Source organism: Malus domestica, chromosome 15, assembly GCF_042453785.1.
Source record: "Malus domestica chromosome 15, GDT2T_hap1".
Taxonomy (NCBI): domain Eukaryota; kingdom Viridiplantae; phylum Streptophyta; class Magnoliopsida; order Rosales; family Rosaceae; genus Malus; species Malus domestica.
The window spans coordinates 47008072-47030983 of NC_091675.1; the positions used below are offsets into that span (position 1 = coordinate 47008072).

At 37.2% G+C, this 22912-nt stretch overlaps 3 protein-coding genes across 4 annotated transcripts; 1 reads left to right on the forward strand and 2 right to left on the reverse strand.

The window, feature by feature from the left end:
- Nucleotides 1-368: 368 nt before the first annotated feature.
- LOC114821771 (TMV resistance protein N-like) lies at nucleotides 369-6684 on the forward strand. 2 transcript variants are annotated; one of them, XM_029095096.2, is made up of 6 exons: nucleotides 369-507; nucleotides 734-791; nucleotides 1728-2500; nucleotides 3776-4871; nucleotides 4998-5273; nucleotides 5356-6684. In XM_029095096.2, exons 3-6 carry the CDS (start codon nucleotides 1791-1793, stop codon nucleotides 6553-6555), a joined length of 3282 nt encoding a protein of 1093 aa, XP_028950929.1. In that variant the 5' UTR covers nucleotides 369-507; nucleotides 734-791; nucleotides 1728-1790; the 3' UTR covers nucleotides 6556-6684. The 2 variants fall into 2 exon arrangements, with proteins under 2 accessions (XP_028950929.1, XP_028950932.1); XM_029095099.2 differs by lacking the exons at nucleotides 369-507; nucleotides 734-791 and having other exon boundaries at nucleotides 1672-2500.
- Nucleotides 6685-10109: 3425 nt separating this feature from the next.
- LOC108170384 (uncharacterized) lies at nucleotides 10110-13097 on the reverse strand. Its single transcript, XM_029095117.2, has 6 exons — nucleotides 12552-13097; nucleotides 12130-12402; nucleotides 11094-11251; nucleotides 10854-10959; nucleotides 10632-10757; nucleotides 10110-10545 (listed from the first exon to the last, which is right to left on the reverse strand). Exons 1-6 carry the CDS (start codon nucleotides 12741-12743, stop codon nucleotides 10408-10410), a joined length of 993 nt encoding a protein of 330 aa, XP_028950950.1. The 5' UTR covers nucleotides 12744-13097; the 3' UTR covers nucleotides 10110-10407.
- Nucleotides 13098-17091: 3994 nt separating this feature from the next.
- LOC114821682 (uncharacterized) lies at nucleotides 17092-20482 on the reverse strand. Its single transcript, XM_029094758.2, has 5 exons — nucleotides 19967-20482; nucleotides 19806-19871; nucleotides 19584-19666; nucleotides 19138-19337; nucleotides 17092-17499 (listed from the first exon to the last, which is right to left on the reverse strand). Exons 1-5 carry the CDS (start codon nucleotides 20140-20142, stop codon nucleotides 17323-17325), a joined length of 702 nt encoding a protein of 233 aa, XP_028950591.1. The 5' UTR covers nucleotides 20143-20482; the 3' UTR covers nucleotides 17092-17322.
- Nucleotides 20483-22912: the final 2430 nt, after the last annotated feature.

The window sequence follows — 22912 nt, forward strand, 5'->3', positions numbered from 1 at the left end:
TCAACTCTTGTTCAAGTAGGAGTATGTGTACCTAATTTTATGCAGGATTACGAAATGACATTATGTGCGGGGGAGTTCCAAGTGAATAGTCAGCACTAAAGTCAGCAGTCGGTTGCAGGCGAAGCTCTCGGCTCTATTTGGTTAAAGTATTCCAACGTCGTTTATGATGATTCAGATTGCTTCCTAGAGATATTGATTAATATTGCAAGTCTTTCTTTGTTTTTTTAATTCAACCCAACAACCTCAATACACCTAATTATCAATGTTTTTAAATAAACTATTATTTCAAGTCGGCAGGAAGATACCTGCAGCTTGAGAGGAAGCTACCCCCGCAGGTTTTTAAAATGCATCTTTGTAGAAGGTCCTCTGTCTGGTCCTCTGTCTGTTCTGCATCTTCAATGACACAATTAAATTCAGTGGTTGTTAACCATCTGCTAATTTTTCATATCTGAAGAGTGAAGGGCAAGCAATTGAAAGTTCCCCCTGTTCAAATTGCCAAGAAACCAGGTTATGCTCGTTCCTAACTATATATATTTTTGGAGGTTTTTCCATATTTGTCTTACAAATTTTTCCATAGCTGTATGTTTTTGCTATATTGCTCTAATTAATTTTACCGCTGTCAGTGTATTCTTTTAGTGCCTAGATAAAACAAATTCAAAATTGTATAAAGGCGAAAATGAGAACATGAAAACTACATTTAACGTGATTCACTCAATTTGAGCTACATTCGCAGGTTGGTAGCTAGTTCTATGGAGTAGGCCCAGTAGGGACATTCACTTTACAAGAAGAAGGTAAACAAATTCAAGCACACAAGTGTTTATTATTCTCACATTTGCTCTTAATTCCGGTTTCAACAAATACCTTGACAGCTCCTTAAAAGTTCGATTTATATTGCATATAACTCAGGATAACATGGGGTAGCAATATGAATTAAAACCGAACGAAAATATATTGATATAGGAGATTGATCCAAGGAAGTAAGCCTGAACTTCAGTCTTTTCCATCTACTTAAAATTGATTTCAGTTTCTAGATTTTATCTACTTAAAATTGATTTCAGTTTCTAGTTTCATGTTGTCACAACCCTTCCCCCACCATTCTTTAATCCTCATGTCTTCCATGTATTTCCCTTATATATCTAACAAAAATAAAAACTAAAAACAGAATGGTTAACAAACAGTATCGTAGTTGTTCAAACGCTGTCTAGTGCACTTTAAATATGATAGACTTGCAATAAGAAACCGAGTAAGTTCCTCCTGTCTTTATGCCTCTCATTAAGTCCCAAAGAATCCAACTGCCACCCATTTGTTTTAAGCAACAAAATATAGTTAGTTCAGTGGTTGTACCTCAACGGTCAGTATAATTAACTCCCGAAATCTTTCTCTCACATGACATTTTTCTTTACTTTTCCAAATCCTAGCTATTTTTTGCTCTTTTGTGTCTAATTAATAAATTTCGTTATTGATGTTGTACTGTTAAAGAGGCACTAATGTCTAACATGATCATGTATGTTCTTAAAGCATATATTTATCCTTTGCAGTTTAGAATTGGCAATAACCAAAATGCTAACATTTATGCATTAATGCATCCGTGTGTGGTCTTTGTAGTGTATTCCGAACAAGATGAAGCCAAGACACAAAAAGCAATAAAAAGAGAGAAGACAACCGATGTTTTGCCACTTTATAGAGTATTTGTTTAGTTTCATTCATATTTTGTGTTTTCTGTGCAGTAGAGAAACCGCACAACAGAAAGAACTTCTCGTCTACTGTACATCCAAGAGCCAAGTCTTAAAATGATGATGAATCCTTTGGGGAGTACTGTGGCGATGAGCATGGGAGGAACCTGTATGCCTTTTCCTACTTCAACTCCACAATGGAAATATGATGTCTTCTGGAGTTTTAGAGGTGATGATGCCCGCAAGGGTTTCACCGCTTCCTGCACACATTCCCACCGTTCAAGTCCTCCATGGAAACCTGAAGTTTTTTTAAGTTTTAGAGGTGATTACACTCGGAGGCGTTTCAGAGTTGCCCGTGCATTTTTCTCCCCTTCAACTCCTCAATGGAAATATGATGTATTTTTGAGCTTTAGAGGTGAAGACTCTAGAAAGGGATTCACAGACCACTTATACACTGCACTGGAAAGTCATGGAATAATAACTTTTAGGGATGACCCTAAACTTCAAAAAGGGGAATCTATTTCTCCCGGACTTGTTACTGCAATTGAAGAATCAAGATTTGCACTCATTGTTCTCTCGGAAAGTTATGCAACGTCGTCATGGTGCTTGGACGAACTTTTACATATTCTTAAATGCATGGAAGCAAGAGAAGCAGTGCTACCAATTTTTTATAATGTTGATCCCTCTAATGTAAGAAAGCAAACAGGATGTTTTGCAGAAGCCTTCAATAAACATGAAAAAGACAGGGTAGACGAAAAGAAGGTGCGAAGTTGGAGATATGCTTTGGCGAAAGTGGCAAATTTCTCTGGGTGGGATTCAAAGGACTGGTAATGTTTTGATTTTTCTCGCAAGCATGTCCTTATTTAATGACGCGCGCGCGCACCTGCAACCACACCCACACACCCACACACACGCATAGAACCGCACACTCATACCCATAGTGTGACTTCTGTTTGAGGAATAGAAATATATCACAAATTACAATGAACATAGCTATAAATGCCATTAAAAGAATTCCATCTGTAGTTGTATAATACTTATACAATGCACATCATATATGTTGAGAATGAATTCCACATTAATGGGAAGAGGGACTTTGCATGAACTTATAAGTAAGTTGGGCTACTCTCCATATTGCCAATTGGTTTATGATGGAACCTCAACTTTCTTCATGGTATCAAAGCAGGTTGTCCCAATGTGAAGTCAAATGGCCACATGTGCTCCATGTCATCCGATTATGTTGTCCACGTGTTAGGCTTAAAAATTTGCCACACAGGAAGGGGCGTGTTGATAATGAATCTCACATTGATGGGAGGGGGAACCTTGCATGTGCTTATAAGTAAGTTGTGTTAGGAATGTCAGTACTACAAGATAGAGAATGCACAACGTAAAATAGAAAATGGACACTAAGAATTTATGTGTGGTTCGGCAATTTATGCCTACGTCCACGAAACAAGGATCAATCTTCACTATATGAAAAAGATGAGTACAACAAGAGTAGTCTTACCAAGCCAAAGACAAGGCTTGATGGATACAAGAAAGTATAACAACACTTTCTCTCACACTAAACTTCACTCACACCATGTGTAGTGGAACACACTCACTCTCACTCTTGGAGTGGAACTCTAGCTTTGGACTTGATCCTTTTCTACTCACTCTTGGTTCTTAATTGGTTACATCACACCCATATTTATAGGTGAGGGTTTGGCATTCTACTAGTTTCTAGTTTCTAGTGTATTCTTCAAACCTCTAGCATAGATAATTCTAGACTAGCCACAAAATTGTAGCTTCTAGATCTTTCCATTTGCAACCAAGGAAGCTAGTACTCTCTAGCTTCTTCCATCAACTTAATAACATGCTAGAATTGTCTAGCATGCTCCAGCCACCTCACTTGCTTACTAGAATAATCTAGAACATTGATCATGGGCTGGACCATATACCAACAAGTTGGGCTAGTCTTGATATCGCCCATTAGTTTTATGATGGAACCCCAATTTTCTTCAATATTTAGGTGTGTGATTATTGTGTTTTGGCTTGATTCAATGCAAAAAATAGTGAAAACATTTCGGAACTAATATATCTAACTCTATTCTTTTCCATAGGTCTGAAGCAAAGCTTGTCAAAGATATTGTTCAAGTGGTATGGAAAAAGTTGCGCCCAACATTATTATGTCATGTGAGCGACTTTGTTGCAATCGATTCAAGGTCGAAACCAATTATTGATTTGTGTTTAGATGCAACGGTGAATCATGGTTGCTTTATTGGGATATGGGGGATGGGCGGTATTGGTAAGACAACTATTGCAAGAGTTGTGTACGAGAGAATCTCTCATGAGTTTGAGTTCCAAATATTTCTAGCTGATGTTAGAAGTAATGTCGAAAAAGGTGGTCTACCTCACCTGCAAAAGCAACTTCTTTGTAAAATCGGCATGGAAAAGATTGACATATGGGAGGTTCATGAAGGAGCAGCAATGATACGCAGGTTTCTACGTGGCAAAAAGGTTCTTTTAGTTCTTGATGATGTGAACCATTTGCATCAATTAGAATATTTGGCTGGAAATCAAGAGTGGTTTGGATTGGGGAGCAGAGTTCTCATTACATCAAGAGATGAGCATTTGTTATTTAAACACGGAGTGGAGAGACGGTTTGAGGTTGAAGGACTCAATAACGATGACTCTCTTCAACTTTTTAGCTGGAATGCCTTTAAGAAAGATTGCCCTGAACCAGGTTTTGTTCATTTGTCAAATCGTGTGGCCAATTATGCCAAAGGTCTTCCACTAGCTCTTAAAGTCTTGGGATCTTTTCTGCACGGAAGAGGTTTAACAGCATGGAAAAGTATGTTGGATAAACTAGGCAAAATTTGTAATTCAGAAGTTTTTGAGACACTTAAAATAAGTTACGACGGTTTAGATGACAATGAGAAGAATATTTTTCTAGACATCGCATGTTTCTTTAGTGGAGAGACCAAAGATCAAGTAAGAGAGGTACTTGAAGCTAGCGGTTTTAATGCACATATTGGAATTGATGTCCTTGTTGAGAAATCTCTCTTAACTGTTAATTCAGTCGGTGAGCTATCGATGCATGATTTACTCCAAGAAATGGGTCGAGAAATTGTTCGCCAAGAATCTCCTGATGATCCAGGCAAGCGTAGCAGGTTGTGGCGTAGAGATGACATCAATCGTGTCCTGAGCGAAAATACAGTAAGAGGCTTTTATTACAATGATAAATTTGATTGCTAGTTGCTATTATGTCTTACGTACAACATGGTGTTGTACTAGTTACTGCTTTCCTTATGGTATTACTTGGAATATATTCATGTTGACTAGGGAACAGAAACAATTGAATGTATAATCATGGACCCAGATGAGCAAGGAGCAGTCCAAGTGAATGCTAAATCCTTTTCAATGATGAAAAAACTGAGATACCTCAAGCTATATGATACGACCCTCTCTAACGGGCTTGAATATCTTCCCAATAGTTTGCGGTTCCTTGTATGGCACAACTTTCCTCTAAAAACTTTGCCATCATCTTTCTGTCCAGAGCATCTAGTGGAACTTCGCATGATCTTTAGTCACCTTGAACATCTTTGGAAGGGAATAAAGGTACTTTTCTCTCTCATTGATTTTTATTACCTACATTAATATCATGCGAAGCTAATTTTGCTATGTTTTCACTTGATAACAGCATTCATACAATTTGAAAATCCTTGAACTTTCTAACTCTCCAAATCTTGTGGAAACCCCCGACTTCAGAGGTATGCCAAATCTTGAGCGTCTGATTCTTGAATTTTGCAACCTGTATGAAGTTGACAAATCCGTGGGAACGCTTGAAAGACTTAAGGTTATGAACTTGAGTGGTTGCCAAAACCTTGCGCGTCTTCCAAGAAGTGTATCTGGCTTAAAGTCTCTGGAAGATCTTGATGTTTCTTTTTGCTTGAGGCTTGAAAAGTTGCCAGAAGGCTTGGGCCATGTTGAGAGTTTGGAACGGCTTGATGTGCGTGAAACTGCTATAACTGAACCACCTTCTTCCATTGGTCTATTGAGAAACATGAAGGAATTATATTTCGGCAGATATCAAAAAAGAAGTCCAAGTCGCGCACATTTGCGGTTGCCTTCTTTATCTGGTTTGCAATCTTTAACGCACTTGAGTCTAAGTAACTGCAATCTTTTGGAAGGAGGAATTCCAAATGATATCGGCTGCCTCTCCTCATTAAGGTATTTGGATCTAAGTGAAAATCCTCTTTCTAGCTTACCCATGAGTATTTGTCAACTTTCCAAACTTGAATACCTTGGAGTGTCTAGTTGCAACAGTCTTCAAACATTAATCCCAGAGCTTCCTTCTACAATATCCTGTGTTGAAGCTTACAATTGCGAGGCACTGGAATCAGCTCGTGTAGACGTGATTAAACTTTTTGCTAACTGTTTCAAGCGGGTGGAGATGCAAGTTTGCACGAGTACGCATCGTCCTGGTTTAGGATGCTTGTTTGTAGTTCCTGGAAGTGAAATTCCGGAGTGTTTCAACCACAGAAGTGTGGGATTGTCAATCAGCGTCAAGCTACATCCAGGGTGGTCTACTGACCAGAAGTTAAAGGGATTTGCGGTGTGTGGGATCTTCGGGAGGATGCATCGTTATTTAAATGTCCTCAAACTCAGCATCAATGGAAAAGCATGTTTAATGGCCCAGCAGAGAACCGATCTTTTAAGGAGAGACCACCTTTTGTTCTTCTTCCTTCCACGGCATGAATTCTTTACCGGCAATGAGTGGCAGAATATCAGTGAGCTTGAATTTTCGTTTGAGCATAAGCACAAACCAATGCGGGAAGAGATGATATCTGGGATTGGGATGTGTTTAGTGTACGAGGAAGATGTAGAAGCGGTTATTTGAGGCAAGGGTTTGTTAGAATTCGTGAAGGGATCTTGAATTCCTTGATAGCCATTTGCAGCAGCTTGATAATTTTTTTTGCAATTTTATAGCAATTTGGTCAACAGAGGTTGTTCACATATGTCGAGGAAACTTATATATTATTGTGTTTTTCTGGTCTGCAGCCAAATAAATGGGTCCAACGGTTTGTTGGGGGAAATATTATTACAACATTGCTTTTCAATTTGAGTAATATTAAGGAGACTAGATTTGCAAACTAAATGATATGTCACCAATAGAAAATAGATATGTTTAATAATCTAATCATCAACTTCCATATCATTTAGTTTTCAAAACTTAGTTCTCCTAGCATTACTCTTTCAGTTTTCACCTAATTAATGGGGAGTTTGAATGGAAATAAAGACATTTATTAGGTGTTGATCTCATGAAATTTGTCTGTTTTTTTTAACGATATTGTCTACACTAAATGGGTGAGAGAGTAGGCTAAACCTCATAATGAGCTAGCAATAATGTGGTTCAAATTCGCTTTTGTTGAGAATCGAATTTAATACCTCTCACTTACAAATAAAGATGAATACCGCTAGACTCTAGTACTAAATGACATGAAATTTCTCTTATAGTCTTCCTAATATTAAGCTAATAGACTGCTTATTGTGCCCTTCTAATAAACATGATTGACACAATTCTAGAGCATCTTCTAGAATTGTATAACTGTCAAAAGTGAGTGACTGTTCATCGAACCTATTAGCTTGCGTTATACTGTTTACAAAGTGAGTTCTAAAAAAAAAAATTGTTAGCAGATTAAGCCCTTTGATGAGCCATCTTGTGAGTCCCAATCAGGCCTTTGTACCTAGGAGATTAGTTAGTTGGATCAATCAGTAGAGGTGGAATTGCCCACACCACAGAAGCAGAATGAGAAACTGCTCAGCTAGCATAGTTCGCCGCACACGAAAGCAGCAAAGGAAGAGCGAGCGGGGCTACGTACAACGCAGAGAATGAACACGAAGGCTTCAGCCCTGTGGCATTGGGTTCGCTTTGCATATCTATCGCCCCCTCGATCATTTTAAAGCGCGTCCTCCTATAATGCTTGGCCCCTTTATTCATGAAAGAAAGTGAGTCAAATTCGCTATTCTCTTCTCTGCTAGATTAGCCTCATGGCATGCCGTAACCCATGCTTCAATCTGGTCAAGGCATTGGCATTGTTAACCAAAGATTGAACCAAACTGAGTTTTATTGCGTCAAACTTACGCTATTCCAACCGCTTACGAACGCTAATTGGTAGCTTTACTGACTGCATGGTATATATTGGAATGGAAGATGTCACTGATTGAATCATAGTAGCTCTCCCAGCGAAAGATAAACATACAGCCTTCCAAGCAACAAGCCTTTTTTGGCTTTTCTCAATAATATCCTTGTAGTGGACTTGTGACTCGAGAATAGATGAGGGGCACCCCAAGGGAGTTACTTAGACAAAGAAGAACTACAAACATTACTTATCTTATGGGCAAGACCAGCACCAATATTAGGAGAGCAAAATATGTTGGACTTTTCAAAACAAATTTGTTGATGCACAAAACCAATCCAAACAAACTCGCTTTTACTTCCCCCATAAGTAAAGGTATGCCAAGAGCAATTATCTTACTAGGACCAAGAGAGGGAAATACGCCAGGGAGTGAACAAATATTCCCATTAACAGATTCCTCAATGAATAAAAAACTAACAACTAAGTTATTGATAGCCTCCTTATCATGGAGCCAAGTCCCATAAACCTTTTTACTTTTCTATCGATGGATCGAACTATCAACTCTGGGGGCTTCATTCCCCTTTTCTTTATTAAGCTATCCACATAAGTCTCAGTCTTTCATGTTCTTCTACTTATGGCCACTTGTAGCATTTATCTGTACATTGTTATAAGACATGGATCCATCGTCTTTCTATATGCAAATTCAGTACTTCGTAATTTCATGCGGAGCCTTCGCTTCTCCACATGGACACCTTCGGTGCCTCACAACTACTTTGACTTTGTAACTTGCAGCTGATCCCAAACCCTTTTCTTTACTTGCATAAGGGACTTGCCTATTTAAGGAATGAATAGGATGGAAATAGGGATCTCATCAGGTCTGTGCTTGCCACTAGATATCATCTGAATGGACGCTTTCTGGTAATAGAAACCTCATTTCAACCCCTTCTCCCGATGGGCACTACCTCCGGTGGGAAAAGATACCTATAGGACCATTCCGGCAGTTTTTCAAGCCTCCCCTCACTCCTTTGATGCATCTGATCGATACAAAGCTCGAAACGTCTAGGTATCGGGTTGATCTTAATCACATTGGGATGGTACAAGGAAACAAGATGGACTCGGTTAGGTCACCCCCGAGTCCTTTTTTTAGAAGTTCAAATGGCTTCTAGTATGGATGTGTCTTGGCTTCGCCTGACTTTCAAGATCATCTCAATCCCCTCTCCCTAATGGTATGGTCGAGCAATCTCCTGCTGGTTGAGTGTGAAACCTTCCGCTTGCAGAGATCGAAGGCAGGATTATAAACTGTTTTCCAAGCTTTGGGTTAGGATTGTTCTCTCGAGACTATAGTGGGAAATCCTTTACAACAACATTTTGTGTAAACATGAGGTTACGAAGCAAACGAAGTGAGGTGGAAGTGAAGCGAAGTGAAGTAGGCAATCTTTGCCACTGTTGACTTGAACCAGCGTCCAAATATGGAGGGTTGCCTTTGCGGCAAACCCAGTTTAGAAAACAAAACCCAAACAAGGGCATCCTACCTTTCGTCACCCTTACAGACCCTACATTTGTGAAATGACGGAATGATACAAGGGATCCCCCGACTAGTCAGGGAGACCGGGACTGGCAAAATGGATGGTTTGTAATCATCCCCTCCCATGGCAAGCATGACGAGGAGCACCACTTTCAGTACAAAGCAGTGGATGAGGTGCCACTCTTTCGTTTCAGTCGCGTTGACAACAAAAGGGTGTGTGGCCGTGTTCCGTCAAGCCATCGAGATGAGTGTGCCTCTTTGACAGAGTCCCCTTATCTTGCGTAGTAATTCCTGAATCTCTTGCCACCGAAGTAAGTCAAAGGATGGTTCCGCTCCTTCATTCTTTTTTTTTAATTTATTAATTGCACAAGATCTGCTTCGCAACCTCACGGTTGTATTCACGAGGCTGCGCAATAAAGGTTGCGGAGTCAATTGTCATATAAATTGAATCCATCAGAATTCTCGTCTTGTATAAGACTTTCGCCTTCGCTTCGTGGAATGTCACCACCATCGGCATCAGTATCTTCTGACCCGTCTTCTTTTTGGATTCTCTCGTACCATAAACTGGGTATGAAAATGAAATTTTCAACAGTCATCTGCTACATAAACACTAAGCCTTGTTTGTACTACACTAGTGACATGGCAAACTCACAATTGGTAAACTTCTCCATCTATTAGTCCTATCGCTTTAGTTTGTGGTTTTAGTAAGATACAAGGACATGAACAGGTTGAGAACGTATTTGGAAATATACCTGTTGTGAACAGATTTTTTAACAAACATCACGCAAATTGCACCATGCAACTAGGCTATACTAATATACAAGAACATGATCACAGAAATTCATCATAAACGCAAACAATTTCACAACTGTATGTAATTGCTGCATCCCTAGAAATACCAGTTTTTAAAGACGAGACCTTGGCATCGCCTTTGAAAAGAAAAATTCCCTACCACTTACTAAAAGACTTAGCAAGTGATTCTTACAATCAAACTTGTTAATCATTCCGAACTCTGTGATCTTAACCCCCAATCATAAGGTATCCTGAATACACAAGGTACAAAGGGGACTGTTTGAAAAAATTTCTACTACTTCTTATAGGTTCTAGAGTTAGGGGAGTTACAGCGCAAGGGTGATAGGGGCTGTCTTGCTGCTTCTTGCTCACTGAAATCAATCTTCCCTTGAATCGGGCTGCTTATGTTAGAGCTTGATTTGCGCTTATTTGACTGCAACGGAGAAACAATGCAATATATTAGACCAGATCAATACATAGAACAAACGAGTCAAAGCAATTATTTTCCATTTGTCTCACCTTCGCTGATGCACTGTCAATATGTTTTCCACCAGACGCAGAATGGTTTCTTTCCTTCTGGTATAGCCTCAGTAATCTTTTGTTCTCCACATCTAGGACTTTGTTTTCTTCAAAAAGCAATTTGACCTGCATACATCATACAATACAGAGTATTCCAGGAAAAATCAAGAGAGGACAGATCAGGGAAAGAAGCAAAGGTTCGAAATTTTCTGCACTCCTTACCTCTTCTTCAGCCGTCCGAAGATTGATTCTTAGATGTTCCTTATCCTTCTCAAGCGTCTTTACCTCAGCAACTAGTGATAGAACTTTTTGAGATGACGGCTTCAAGCTACCACAATCAGAAACCAGAAGTTCATATTCAGATAGGAGCAACTCTCAAAATAGACTTTGCACAAAGGTAGATTCTAACTCACCAGTTGAAAAAAGAAGAAAAAAAGAATGAAGAATTGCAAATAAACTCACCAGTTCCACATTTTTAGCAACCTTCCACATGACTCATTTCCTTTGTTGGCCTCCAGAAAAGCACGTGCAGACACAGCTTCATCTGTATTGATCAATGTTGCCAAAACAGAATCCAGTAGTTTCTCTTCAATGGTTGTGTCTTCAGCAGATGATTCAACCTTCAACATAAAAACTTCTATTAGTCTTCATAAAATCATATAAAAGTAGATTTGGATTGTTAACCTATTTGTCAATCGTAATCAACACGGAAGAGAAGAAACAAGATAGTGGGATAGGAAAAAGAAACTAAATCCCCAAATTTCACAAAATGACTAACATTATCTGAAATAGAAAAATATTAGAACAAAAATATGCAATATGTCAGAATTCAAATTCATGACTGAGAAGCATTCTACAGCGTCGAAAACCAATTATTTGAGTCTTTTGCGCTTATTCTAATTGATTCATTCCATCTAAGTTTCTGATTTCTCTGGGGTTTACACTAATTTTCTTGCTAATTTTTGCCATCAACATCAGAAGAAAATTGCACAGAAGTAATCGGTATACTTGTTCTTCCCAGTGCTTCAAAGAAACTGGAATGTGTAAAACCCAAAAAAATCACAAGATTTATTCTAAGTTTTTGTCAGTGATTGTGTGCAAATGTATGTGATGTATGCACAAAGCTGGAAAAACATTGAGGAATATTGAAACCAGGACTAACAACTTATTTACAGCATCTAAATAAAAAATGAATCTTGTAAAAGCATACATGCCATTTCACCAAGCACAAAGAAAATTTCATGAAGCTGAATAACATTCCAGAAAAACGTAATAGCATACATGCCATTTCACCAAGCACAAAGAAAATTTCATGAAGCTGAATAACATTCCAGAAAAACGTAATAGCATTCCGCGAGAACATTACACAATGAAAGAAAACAAGCAATTCACTGTATTAACCACCATAATAAAATTCCAACCCATTGCCCAGTTCATTTCTTTCAATTGATCAAAACCTAATCACAGCTCAAAAATAAGAAACGGTTGAAGAAATCACCGAATGCATCTCCAATTTGTGCTTGTAGAACCCCAATTCATCACTCAACTCTCTGACTTCGTCCTCCAACTCCTGAACACGAATCTCCGCCTCCTTGGCACGCTGATCAGCCTCGTTCCCAAAATCCATTAAAGCCTCTCTGTCGTGATCGTAGAGCGAGCATTCTCTCTCCCACTTGTTGCACTGAGTCACCAGATGCGCACATTCCGACGCCAATCTCTGATTCTCCTCAACGAACTTCCTCAAAGCTTGTGCATTCATACTCGCTTCGGCCTAATATACAAAACAATCAAAATCCCAAAAAACAAATAAATACACACACACACACACACACACACACACACACATATATATATATATATATATATATATATATATATATATATATATATCGATACAATTATACGAGTAAAATTATGAACCTTATAGCGCTCCAGGACTTGCTCTTTCTCCTTCAGTTTCGAGAGGAGTAGTGAATACTGATTCTGAAGCCGCCGTTTCACTTCTTCGGAGCATCGAAGCTTCAATTCGAGGGTGTGCGTCGACACAGGGAGGCCCAAGGAGTGGTCGATCGATTCTTTGATATAGTCGTCAATTTCCCGCGGAAGATCCATTTTTTTTCTTCCTTCTCGATCTTAGAAAAACCTAGAGTCCCCAAAACCCTAGAAATCGCAACAACAAAAAATCTGATTTTTCTTCCACTAAGGTTTGATAGGAGGATGAGAGAGTGCGTACTGGTAATCACTCTGAGTGCGAATTGAAACCCTAGAAATGGTGAATTTGGAATTCACGGGGCGTGGAGATTTGAGATTTGGGAATTTTGGGGTCTGAAATCGAGAGGAGGGGTTTATTTAGGGATTTCTTCTCTCTTTTTTGCTTTCTGTATACTTTTTGAACTTCGGTCTGGAAGAATTCAAAATGAAAGGCGCTAGCCGTTGGAGCTTCATTATAAAGTAGGGCGTCACCTGGATCTACATGGCAAACGAAAAAGAAAATGAATGGCAAAAAATGGGAAAGGGATATCCGGATCATTTTTCACCAATTCCGTCTCGTTTATTTAACGGTTACAAACATATGGCATCTTTAAAAATTATAATAATTGTAGCTGTTTTATCCAATTTCAACGGTACGGATCCCAAACTAGGTGGATATTATAAAGGATTCGGAGAGGATCCATTTCCCAAAAAATGGGAGGATTTTGCCAGAGGAACTGAATTTTTTTATTTTTTATTTTTTTGAACAAGCGATAGTATGAGTTTAACCTCACAATGCGCGGACAACAATATGATTAAAATTTACTTTTGACGAGAATCGAACATAAGACCTCTAAATTATAAATGAAGAGACCTCACGTATTAGTTATTATTAAATAATTTATATATTTTAATATACAATAATTATTTAAGCCTCATTTTATAAAAGAAATTATTTTATGAATACGACTTAAATTATGTTCAATTTGTATCCTATTGTTTACGCAGGCTGATGTCACCCATAACATCATCCATCGCCAGCAGGCTCAGGCCCATCAATTGTTGGGCGGGCAGTTGACCTGGCTTGCTCTCACCACCTGCCTGTGCAATTACGGATCGTGGAGTTGGATACTTTGGGCCGAAGCAGTTTAACCCAATTGGCAAGACAATGGGTACCGCTGGAGCTGTTTTTAGTATGTATTCGTATTCACTATGTGGTTGTGAACAAAACAATCCAACGGGACATGCTAAACACTCATTTTTTTTAATTTCTTACCCACTTTTGTTTAATTCTGATTATTGTTTTCATTTGATTTATTTAACCTTATGGCTAAAAATCAAAAGGTTGCGTGAGAAACTAAAACACCTCCCTTTGAGAAAAGTACTCACTATTGGCCACCTTAATAAATAAAAAAAATACTCACAATGTCAATCTTAACCAAACATACTCATTTTCAGCATGTGATTTTACGAATTAGTCATTTTGGATGAATTTTATTCACGCGTTTTTTCTGCCTCTCGCTCGTTCTGCAACCCCATTTCCTGCCTGTCTTGTTAACTCTCTCTCCAAGAAGCCGACTGATTAGATACTGAAAGCAAGGTTAAGCTGCCATTGAGCAATACTACTTGCGAAGGTGTTGTCCTCGTGCCTATTCAATCCTATTTAATTTGGTGTGGTTCTAAATTAGACAGATTGCCATTTATCAGTCTATTCAACCTCATGCGCGAATCCGATGTTTGAAACCGGCATCCAGGTTCATGAATTAGGGATCTTATCCGATAGCCATTGCTCGAAATGAAGTGGAATCCCTTGTTCCTAATCTATTGTTAGGGCTCGATGATGTTGACCGAATCGACTTGGGAGAGAAAAATTTGGTCAGTCTTGCACAAACAATAGATGCACTGTTGAAGTGTGACTTGGTCAAAACATACCAAAAAAAATTGTGGAGACTGTTGATGTGCAAATGAAAATTGTGGAGACTGTTGACTTGGTCAAAACATACCAACAAAATGCTAACAAAACTTGCTCAAAAGAAAATTCTACTTGGGCTTATTGTCAGCTCATATTCATTGTGCAAATGAGTCAAGCTTGAGATTAATCCTTGAAACAGAATTCATGAAGCGATGGACAATCCATCTATGTAGAGAAACTCTCTTTAGAGCAAACCAAGAAAATTAGCATTTTGAGCAAATTATGACCTGTTTAGTATTCTATTTGAGTTCTATTTTTTTAACTCATAAACAAGTTGAGTCACAAGTTCAAGATTCTTATTTGGCAGGCACTTCTCAAAAACTCAACTAAAAAACAAAGCTTATTTGTTTGTTTGTTTTTTTTTTTTTTAACAAACGATGGTATTTATACTAAAAAAGAGAGAAGGGGTAGGTTTAGCCTCACAATATGCTAGCAATAATGTGGTTCAAATTCGCATTTGGCGAGAATCAAATCTAAGATCTCTTATTTACAAGTGGCAAAGTCACTACACCGTAATACTAAGTGGCAAAGACTATTCATTAAAAACACAAAAAGTATGTTTTTGTACTTTTTTTTGGATCCAGCTTCTCTCCCCATTCCCTCTCTGCCCATCTTCTTATCTGAATGTCACCACGTGTGTTTGTGTAGATATATACATACATACATACATACTTGGATCAGCCGGAATCTTTTCAAAATACATTTCTACCGTGAAAGGAACTGTTGGGAGCTTACACTGTGTTTGGACGAGGAGATTTAAAATTACTAAGGAATTTTAAAATGACAGAACTTGAAATGGTAGAATTTTAAAATTTGTTAATTTTCTTGTTTAGTTAATTTAAAAAAACAATGAAATTTGAATATAGAATTTGTTATTTTTAACTCTAACAAAATTTGGAAATGATGCATGTTTACACGATTATTTAAATCACATAGCTAAAAAGTTCAAATAAAATAAAGGGGGTTTTAAACTTTAATCATTGAAGAAAATTAAAATTGAATAAAAATCTGGTGTTATATTGGATATTGATTTTAGTCCTTTAATGTGTACTTAATTTAAATTCATATTATATTTTTGTTTTAATATTTAATAGATATCTTATTTAATATCATTACATTAAATTTTAAATTTATTATTATACACATTTTAATTCATTAATTTTATTTAACATCTTCTAATTAGTGTATCTAAATGTCTGTATCATAATATATTTTACTAAATTAGTGTACCGAAATATCCGTACTTAAATATATTTGTAAACACGAAATTTTCCTGAAACGAAAGAGACAAGAACAACGTGCACAAAATAATATTTGTATTTGATGATTTTGGGTTACAATCTCTCTCTATTTTGATCCTCTGATTCGATCTCCGTAAGGTGTTGATTTGTGGATGTTTCGTTGATCCAAGGGCCGTCGAGGCTTGATTTTGGATGAACTGTTGGAAGTTTCTTCAAGGGCCGTGGGCTTGATCTTTGAAGGTGGATTTGAGCGAATCTTCAAGGAGCCGTTGGGGCTTGATCTTGAGGATGAGTGTTTCTTCAAGGGCCGTTGAGGCTTGATCTTGAATAACGGTGATGAGCGGATCTTCAAGGGCTTTTGGGCTTGATCTTGAAGAACAGTGATGAACGGATCTTCAAGGGCTTTTGGGCTTGATCTTTGAAGAACGGTGGCTTGTTGATCCAAGGGCCGTCAGAGCTTGATCTTGAATTGGTGGATGATTGTTGGTGTAAAGGGCCGTTGGGGCTTGATCTTGGAAGAACGATGAACGAAGAACGAAGAACACTTTATTCGAGGGCCGTCGGGGCTTGATCTTGAATTGGTGGATGATTGTTGGTGTAAAGGGCCGTTGGGGCTTGATCTTGGAAGAACGATGAACGAAGAACGAAGAACACTTTCTTCGAGGGCCGTCGGGGCTTGATCTTGAATTGGTGGATGATTGTTGATCTTGGAAGAACGATGAACGAAGAACGAAGAACGAAGAGAGCTTTCTTGATTCTTCGGGAACCTGGATGCTTGAGAGCTTCGGAGTTTCAGAGCTTCAGAACTTCAAGAATTTTGCCTAATGATTTTGGTTCCTTTAAATGAATGAATTAGCCTTCTATTTATAGAAATTTCCAATGCCTAATTTTGAATATAATATTCCTGATGAAATAAGTCGTTTCTGCCAGGTGTTGACACGTGTCCTGTTTGATGACTTTTCTAACTTATTTTGATTTTTTGTTTAGACACACGCTACGTGTAAAATTTATGTAATACATGAGCGTTGAAACTTTGATTTATCGGTAAACATTTATTTACCGAAATTTCGATGTCTACAATATTATACTAAACTAATGTACTAAAATGTTTGTACCTAAACATATTATACTAGACTAGTGTACCGAAATATTTGTACCTAAATATATTACAATGAATTAGGGGCACATAAGACAATATAAAAAAGTAGAAGTGTACCGAAAAATCTCTACGAAAATATTTTCTTATATAGGACACTTACCATAATGAGAATTAAAATTTATAATATAAACTTAAAATTTTATTTATGAACAGTGAACACCATAAAATTATAAATAAAAAAAAGAGAGATATTAAATGCATATAGTGACATTAAATAGAATCTAAGGACTAAAATTATTTTTAATCTTGTATAAAACATTTTTTTGAACTTCATTTTATTTAAGAATTAAAATCTAGTTTTCCATAAAATAAAATACATGAGTTGCTACTTTGAGTTAGCAGGCTGCCTCAGCTTTTTATTGTCTCGTTTTTAACAGCATTCACTTCTTTGATCTCTGCTATCTTAGCTTTAATCTCCGTCGCGTCTTTGATTTTTGCTGCCTGATTTTCTGTATCATCTTCTTCTTTGATTTTCTGATTGGCTTGCTCAATGACAGAGTCCACTTCCTTTTCGACACCCTCAACCTGCAAAATTTTGGAACGATTAACATCAATCACATGATTCACATCTAAACTCAACGAATGTATCCTTTATTTTGGAAGTTCTGAGTTTAACTTATTCTCCAAAGCTGTGGTCGGACGTCATGGTTTCACCTCACCATGACATTTCTTCACCATGGCCTTTGAAAGTAAAATTGAGGTTGGTTCTCTTTATCTTAAACTTTTTAAAATGAGAAAGAAAAATAAGCTTATTTTTAGCTACACCCCTAAGAACTCGATTTTAATGTCATTTGCTCCATGTAACTCAAAAGTTGTCATTTTTACTCTCAAAAACTCAAAATTGCTTCAGTTTGCCCCTTGAAATTCAATTTTGATATCATTTTGCACCCTAAAACTCAAAAGTCGTCATTTCTCTCTATAAAACTCAAAATTCACTTCAAATTGTCTTAACTCTATTAATTCCGTTATGTTGATTTGATTTGAGTGCACCAAACTAATCGATTTATTTTTTATTTTTTCATCTCTAACTCAAGCACATCAACCCAAAAAATTTCAAGTTTCTTCTTTTAAACTTAGTATTTTCTGATTGTTTAATGCTAACTCATAGTGGAGACTTATAATCAAATTCATTGACATATGTGGTTAATCTTATGGGTGGTGGGTCCCACATATGTTTTAGGGGTGATTTTTGAGTTTCAGGAAAAAGAGAGAGTCCACAAGTTAAAGTGAAGCAAATTTTGAGTCTCAGGACAGAATAGGGAGTAAAGTAATGACTTTTTAGTTACTGGGGATAAAGTGAGATCAAAATCGAATTCTAGGAAGTGTAAAATAAGCCTAAAAAAATTACATTACGAACTTAGGGCTACAAATAGAATTTCTATTCTTTTTAACAAAAAAAAAAGAAAGAGTTTCTATTTAATTGCTTAAAAATTATTGAAGATACTAAACAAATGCGATGTGATATGTAATAGGGAAAGGGAAGGAAGGAAGCGGCCTTTGTTTAAGAAATGGTGAACGATTACTAAACGAGTGGCTTCATGTTCTAATATTCCAAAAGCATCATGACAGAGACACACATACAAGGACAGATTGATTCGTTTCATAAAGACCAATTTACTTAAACAGTACTTAATTAAGCTCTGTTTTAGAAAAATTAGAAGATTAATGGCATCTCCTAATTGGTCAATTGGACAAGAATAAATGTTATATTCAAAGGTGAAACAGAAAAAACAAATTACAGCACATTTCGATCACAAATGGACACACATAAAATTGTAATAACGTTTGATGTAAGATTTATCAACAAGTTGGCAACGCCCACGTCTGCTTTCTTTGAATAAACACATTGGCTGGATCTGAACTAAATTATAATGAAATCATAATATTTAATTGACATTTTCCTTACTGCATATAGTCCTCTGTTTTGTTATGCACATCCCCATTTTCAATTCTTAATATCAACAAAATTTTATTTATAATGACTGATGCTGACAACTACTAAACACGGAATTCACAAAAACATGTGATCCTCACCCGTTAATTATGAAATAAAACTTTTGATTGGTACTAAGTACTAACTAGATAATGTTATTATATATGGTGGTTCACTTTTAATCGTGGAAATCAAGATATATAAGAGGATTAGGTATAAAGAAAGATTACCTGCTCAATGAGATCATCTGCTAGCGCAGCATCCTTGGCTGCTTCTCTTGCCACACTCTCAACAATCCTTGCTGCCCTTTGAAGTTTTCCTTCTGGAAGATGATCGGCAATGTCATCGGCCACCTTCTCCACTTCCCCGGCCACCTTCTCTACCATTTCTGCCACATCTTCCACTGTATCCAGCGCCGTTGAAAATGTCTCTGTACATAGTGGGGGTGTCATGTTTATATGGATGGAGAATATTACATCAAAATAATTTTTAATTATAAATCAATTAATCAATTCCTTTGCAGAAAAATAACTATTGATCTAGTAATATTTATCTCTACAGTTTTTGAAAAACAAAATTATCGAATCTTTTCTTCTTACAAATCAAAGAAAAAAGTAACGAGGATGGTGACGAGGTGTGACAATGATGATGATAATGATATTAAATATTTCCTTACCTTTGAATTTTAGCAATGGCCACCATTTGTTTTTCCAAAAGGGTATAACTACTGAGAAAAGCATCCCCACAAGCCATAGTTTCCTGCATTTGTAATTTGTATAATGTCAACTTTAATCATGCGCTGGTCTGATACAAAACCATAAATTAAAAGAAAAGCCTGAGGGCAATCAATTTGACAAACATTTCAAAGAGATCAAGTAGCAGAAGATCATCGACATACCAATTATTACCGGAAGGACCAGAAGGAAGAGGAGCTCCTGGTTCCACACCATTGACAACCACGTCCCTGCAAATAAAGTTTCGTACTATTTATCCGTGATAATCAAATTTAACTGGAAATCCATAGAGTTGAAGAAATATAGCTAGGATTAATTTACTTACATCTTTTTCTGGCTACCATTTTGGATCTTCACGAGGGTCTGCAAGAAGTTCCGATTTCCGAGATACCGACATCTGTCCCCGTGATTAGTACTCAGACAACTAGGTCTAAAAACTGAAGCCTGCAAACGTCTAGAACTGCAAGGAGAACTTATTGAGCATCCGATCGACATGGCCATTGACGAAAAAACAAAGGTATTGTTGAGATGGAGTTTTGCTGAAGACTGAGAAAACAAGGTTAGAAAGTTAACAAAAATGTGTAGAATGAGAATCTGCTTGTTAAAAGCACTTCCAGAGAAAGTGGTTTCTAGGCTTTTAGGATTGGTGGAACTCTAGCTTTTAGAAATGTTCCGGTTAAATGTTAATTTGGAGACACCGTTTTGGTGGATTGGGTGAGAAGTTAATATTATATATATGGATTGATCAAAGTCAATGGTCCATCACCAATACCTATTTCTCATTGCTTCACGCTTTGTAATTTGCCTATTATTCCAGTTTCACATTGGTGGAACTTTCCTCGTTAATTTTCGAGACGTGTTTATAAAATATTAGTCCATTTAGATTTGCATGGGCCCACCTCTAAGAGTAGATGTTTTTCTATCACGAAGAGGGAAAACAGGTTTGCAGATATTATCATTCAATTAATAAGTTGAATGGTATTTTACACTAGTATAACATGAAGAGAAGATTAGTTGTATTCATGAGTTTATAAACGAGTATTCATCAAATGTGCTTTTGGTGCTTTATTTGTTTGCACATTTGATGCTTTATTTGTTCAAATATTTTTTTGTCCAAGTTTATAACCCCAAAATGAGAGCCTGGCTTTATAATAGTAAAATTTATTGATGTTTACAACAAAATATCACTCAAGAATGTCTCATTTTATAACTATTTTGTTTTCATTTTTCATATACACATTCATTTGACATTTATTTCACCACTTCTTCCTTTAGTCTTTTCAATTCTTCCTTTCTCCTACACACTTTTCCTCTATTAATCACATAAAATATTAAAATTGAAAACTAAAAACAAAGTAGTTACCAAACTATTAGAAGAAGTGTACTTGTTGTTAACCTAGTTTTAAGGGGATGGGTTGATGTACCGTGTAGAATGGGCTGTTTTCTGCCCTCTTGTACATTGATGTCACCAATAGTGTTTCTTGTTGTCAATCCCCTTAATCAAGGGATGTGTATCTAGTGGTTGTTTACTTTTGGTTGTTAGCTTTTAGGCTTAAATCAATGAGGGATAGTGGGCTTGTTCCTTCTCTTCGATATACATATATTGGTTAGGTCTTGTAATATTTTTCCTTACAATGAATATACAACTTGAAAACTCCAATATGGTATCAGAGCAGTGACCCTAATTGGCCTGTCTCTGTGTACTCCTAATTAGCCTGTCTCTGTGTACTATCTTGAGAGATTTTTTGAGCTTTTTTTGTTCTTCAAACATGGCTGAAGAAAGTTCATACATGGTGAAGGAGATAGCTCTCATGTTGCTCCATTATCACCTCGCTCAGACGTTGATGTTAACCCAAATCAACGTCTTAGTTATGTCTTACTAAATAAGTTTAACTATCTTCCTTGGGAGAGAGCATTCACTCTTCCCTTGGGAGGACGATCAAAGCTTGGTTATGTCAATGGTGTTATTCCAATGCCTGAGAAGTCCTCACCAGATTACGATGCTTGGCTGTGCAAAGACCAGTTGGTCATGTCGTGGCTACTCAACTCTATGGATCGTAAGATTGCAGAATTTTTCAGTTATGCTGAATCCTCCTTGACTCTTTGGAAAAATCTCAAGGAAATGTATGGGAATCAAAATAATGCAACTTGAGTGTTTCAGTTAAAGGAGGATATTGCTGGCCTGCAACGAGAAGGAAATTTATTTGTGCAACACCTTGGAAAGTTGACCACTATGTGGAATGAGTTGAATGTGTACCGACTACACACCATAAATGCTACCGTGTTAACTAAGAGAGCTGAGGAGGATAAGTTATTCCAGCTTCTAGCAAGCTTGCTGAGTCCTGAATACGAAGACCTTCGAAGCCACATCCTCATGAATCCAGAACTACCTTCTTTCTTAAGTGTGTGTGCCACGATTCAAAGGGAAGAAGTTCGCAGAAAAGTCATGATCGTGGAAGTTAAGGTAAATATACCGGAAGTTAAGGTAAATATACCAGAAGTTAGGGTATATTTTTCTAACCACAAACTTGGTGAAGAGAAGGGCTACAAAGGAAGAAGATCTGGTTTGAAATGTAGTCACTGTGATGCTGGTGGACATTCAAGAGATCATTGATGGATTCTTCATCCAGAGCTAAGGCCAAAGTTCCTTATGGACAACAACAAAGGTTCTTTTAAGGGCTCACACAACTCTTCTTACAAGGCAAATCATGTTGCCATCACTTCATCCGAGGAAGCACTGAAGTTCACCTCCAATCCAACCACTTTAATCAATGAATTTGCTGCCTTCCTTCATAAGAAACAAGGTCATGGAGATAGTGAAGGACCAACGAATCAGTGTGACAACAATCAAACCGCCTTACTAGGACAATTTGCTAGATTTCTGGCTGAGAATGAAAATGTGATACAACAAGATATCTCTGGTATCTTACACTTTTTCTCAACTTCTCTGAGAGTAGGTAATGTGCATGATTATTGGATTATAGATTCAGGAGCCACTGATCATATGACTAACAAGTCTAAAACTTGCATAACTTTGAAAAACTTTCAACTCCATCTCAAGTGTCAATTGCTAATGGCAAGGGTGCTATGGTTGTAGGAAAAGGAAAAACACATTTAATCTCAAGTGACGTCGAGTCTGAGGCTCGTTATGTACCTTCATTCCCTTTTCAACTTTTATCTATTGGCAAGATCACAAACTCATTAAATTGTCTTGCCATTTTCTCTAAAAAAAAATGTGATTTTTCAGGATTTAGTCACCAAGAAGACGATT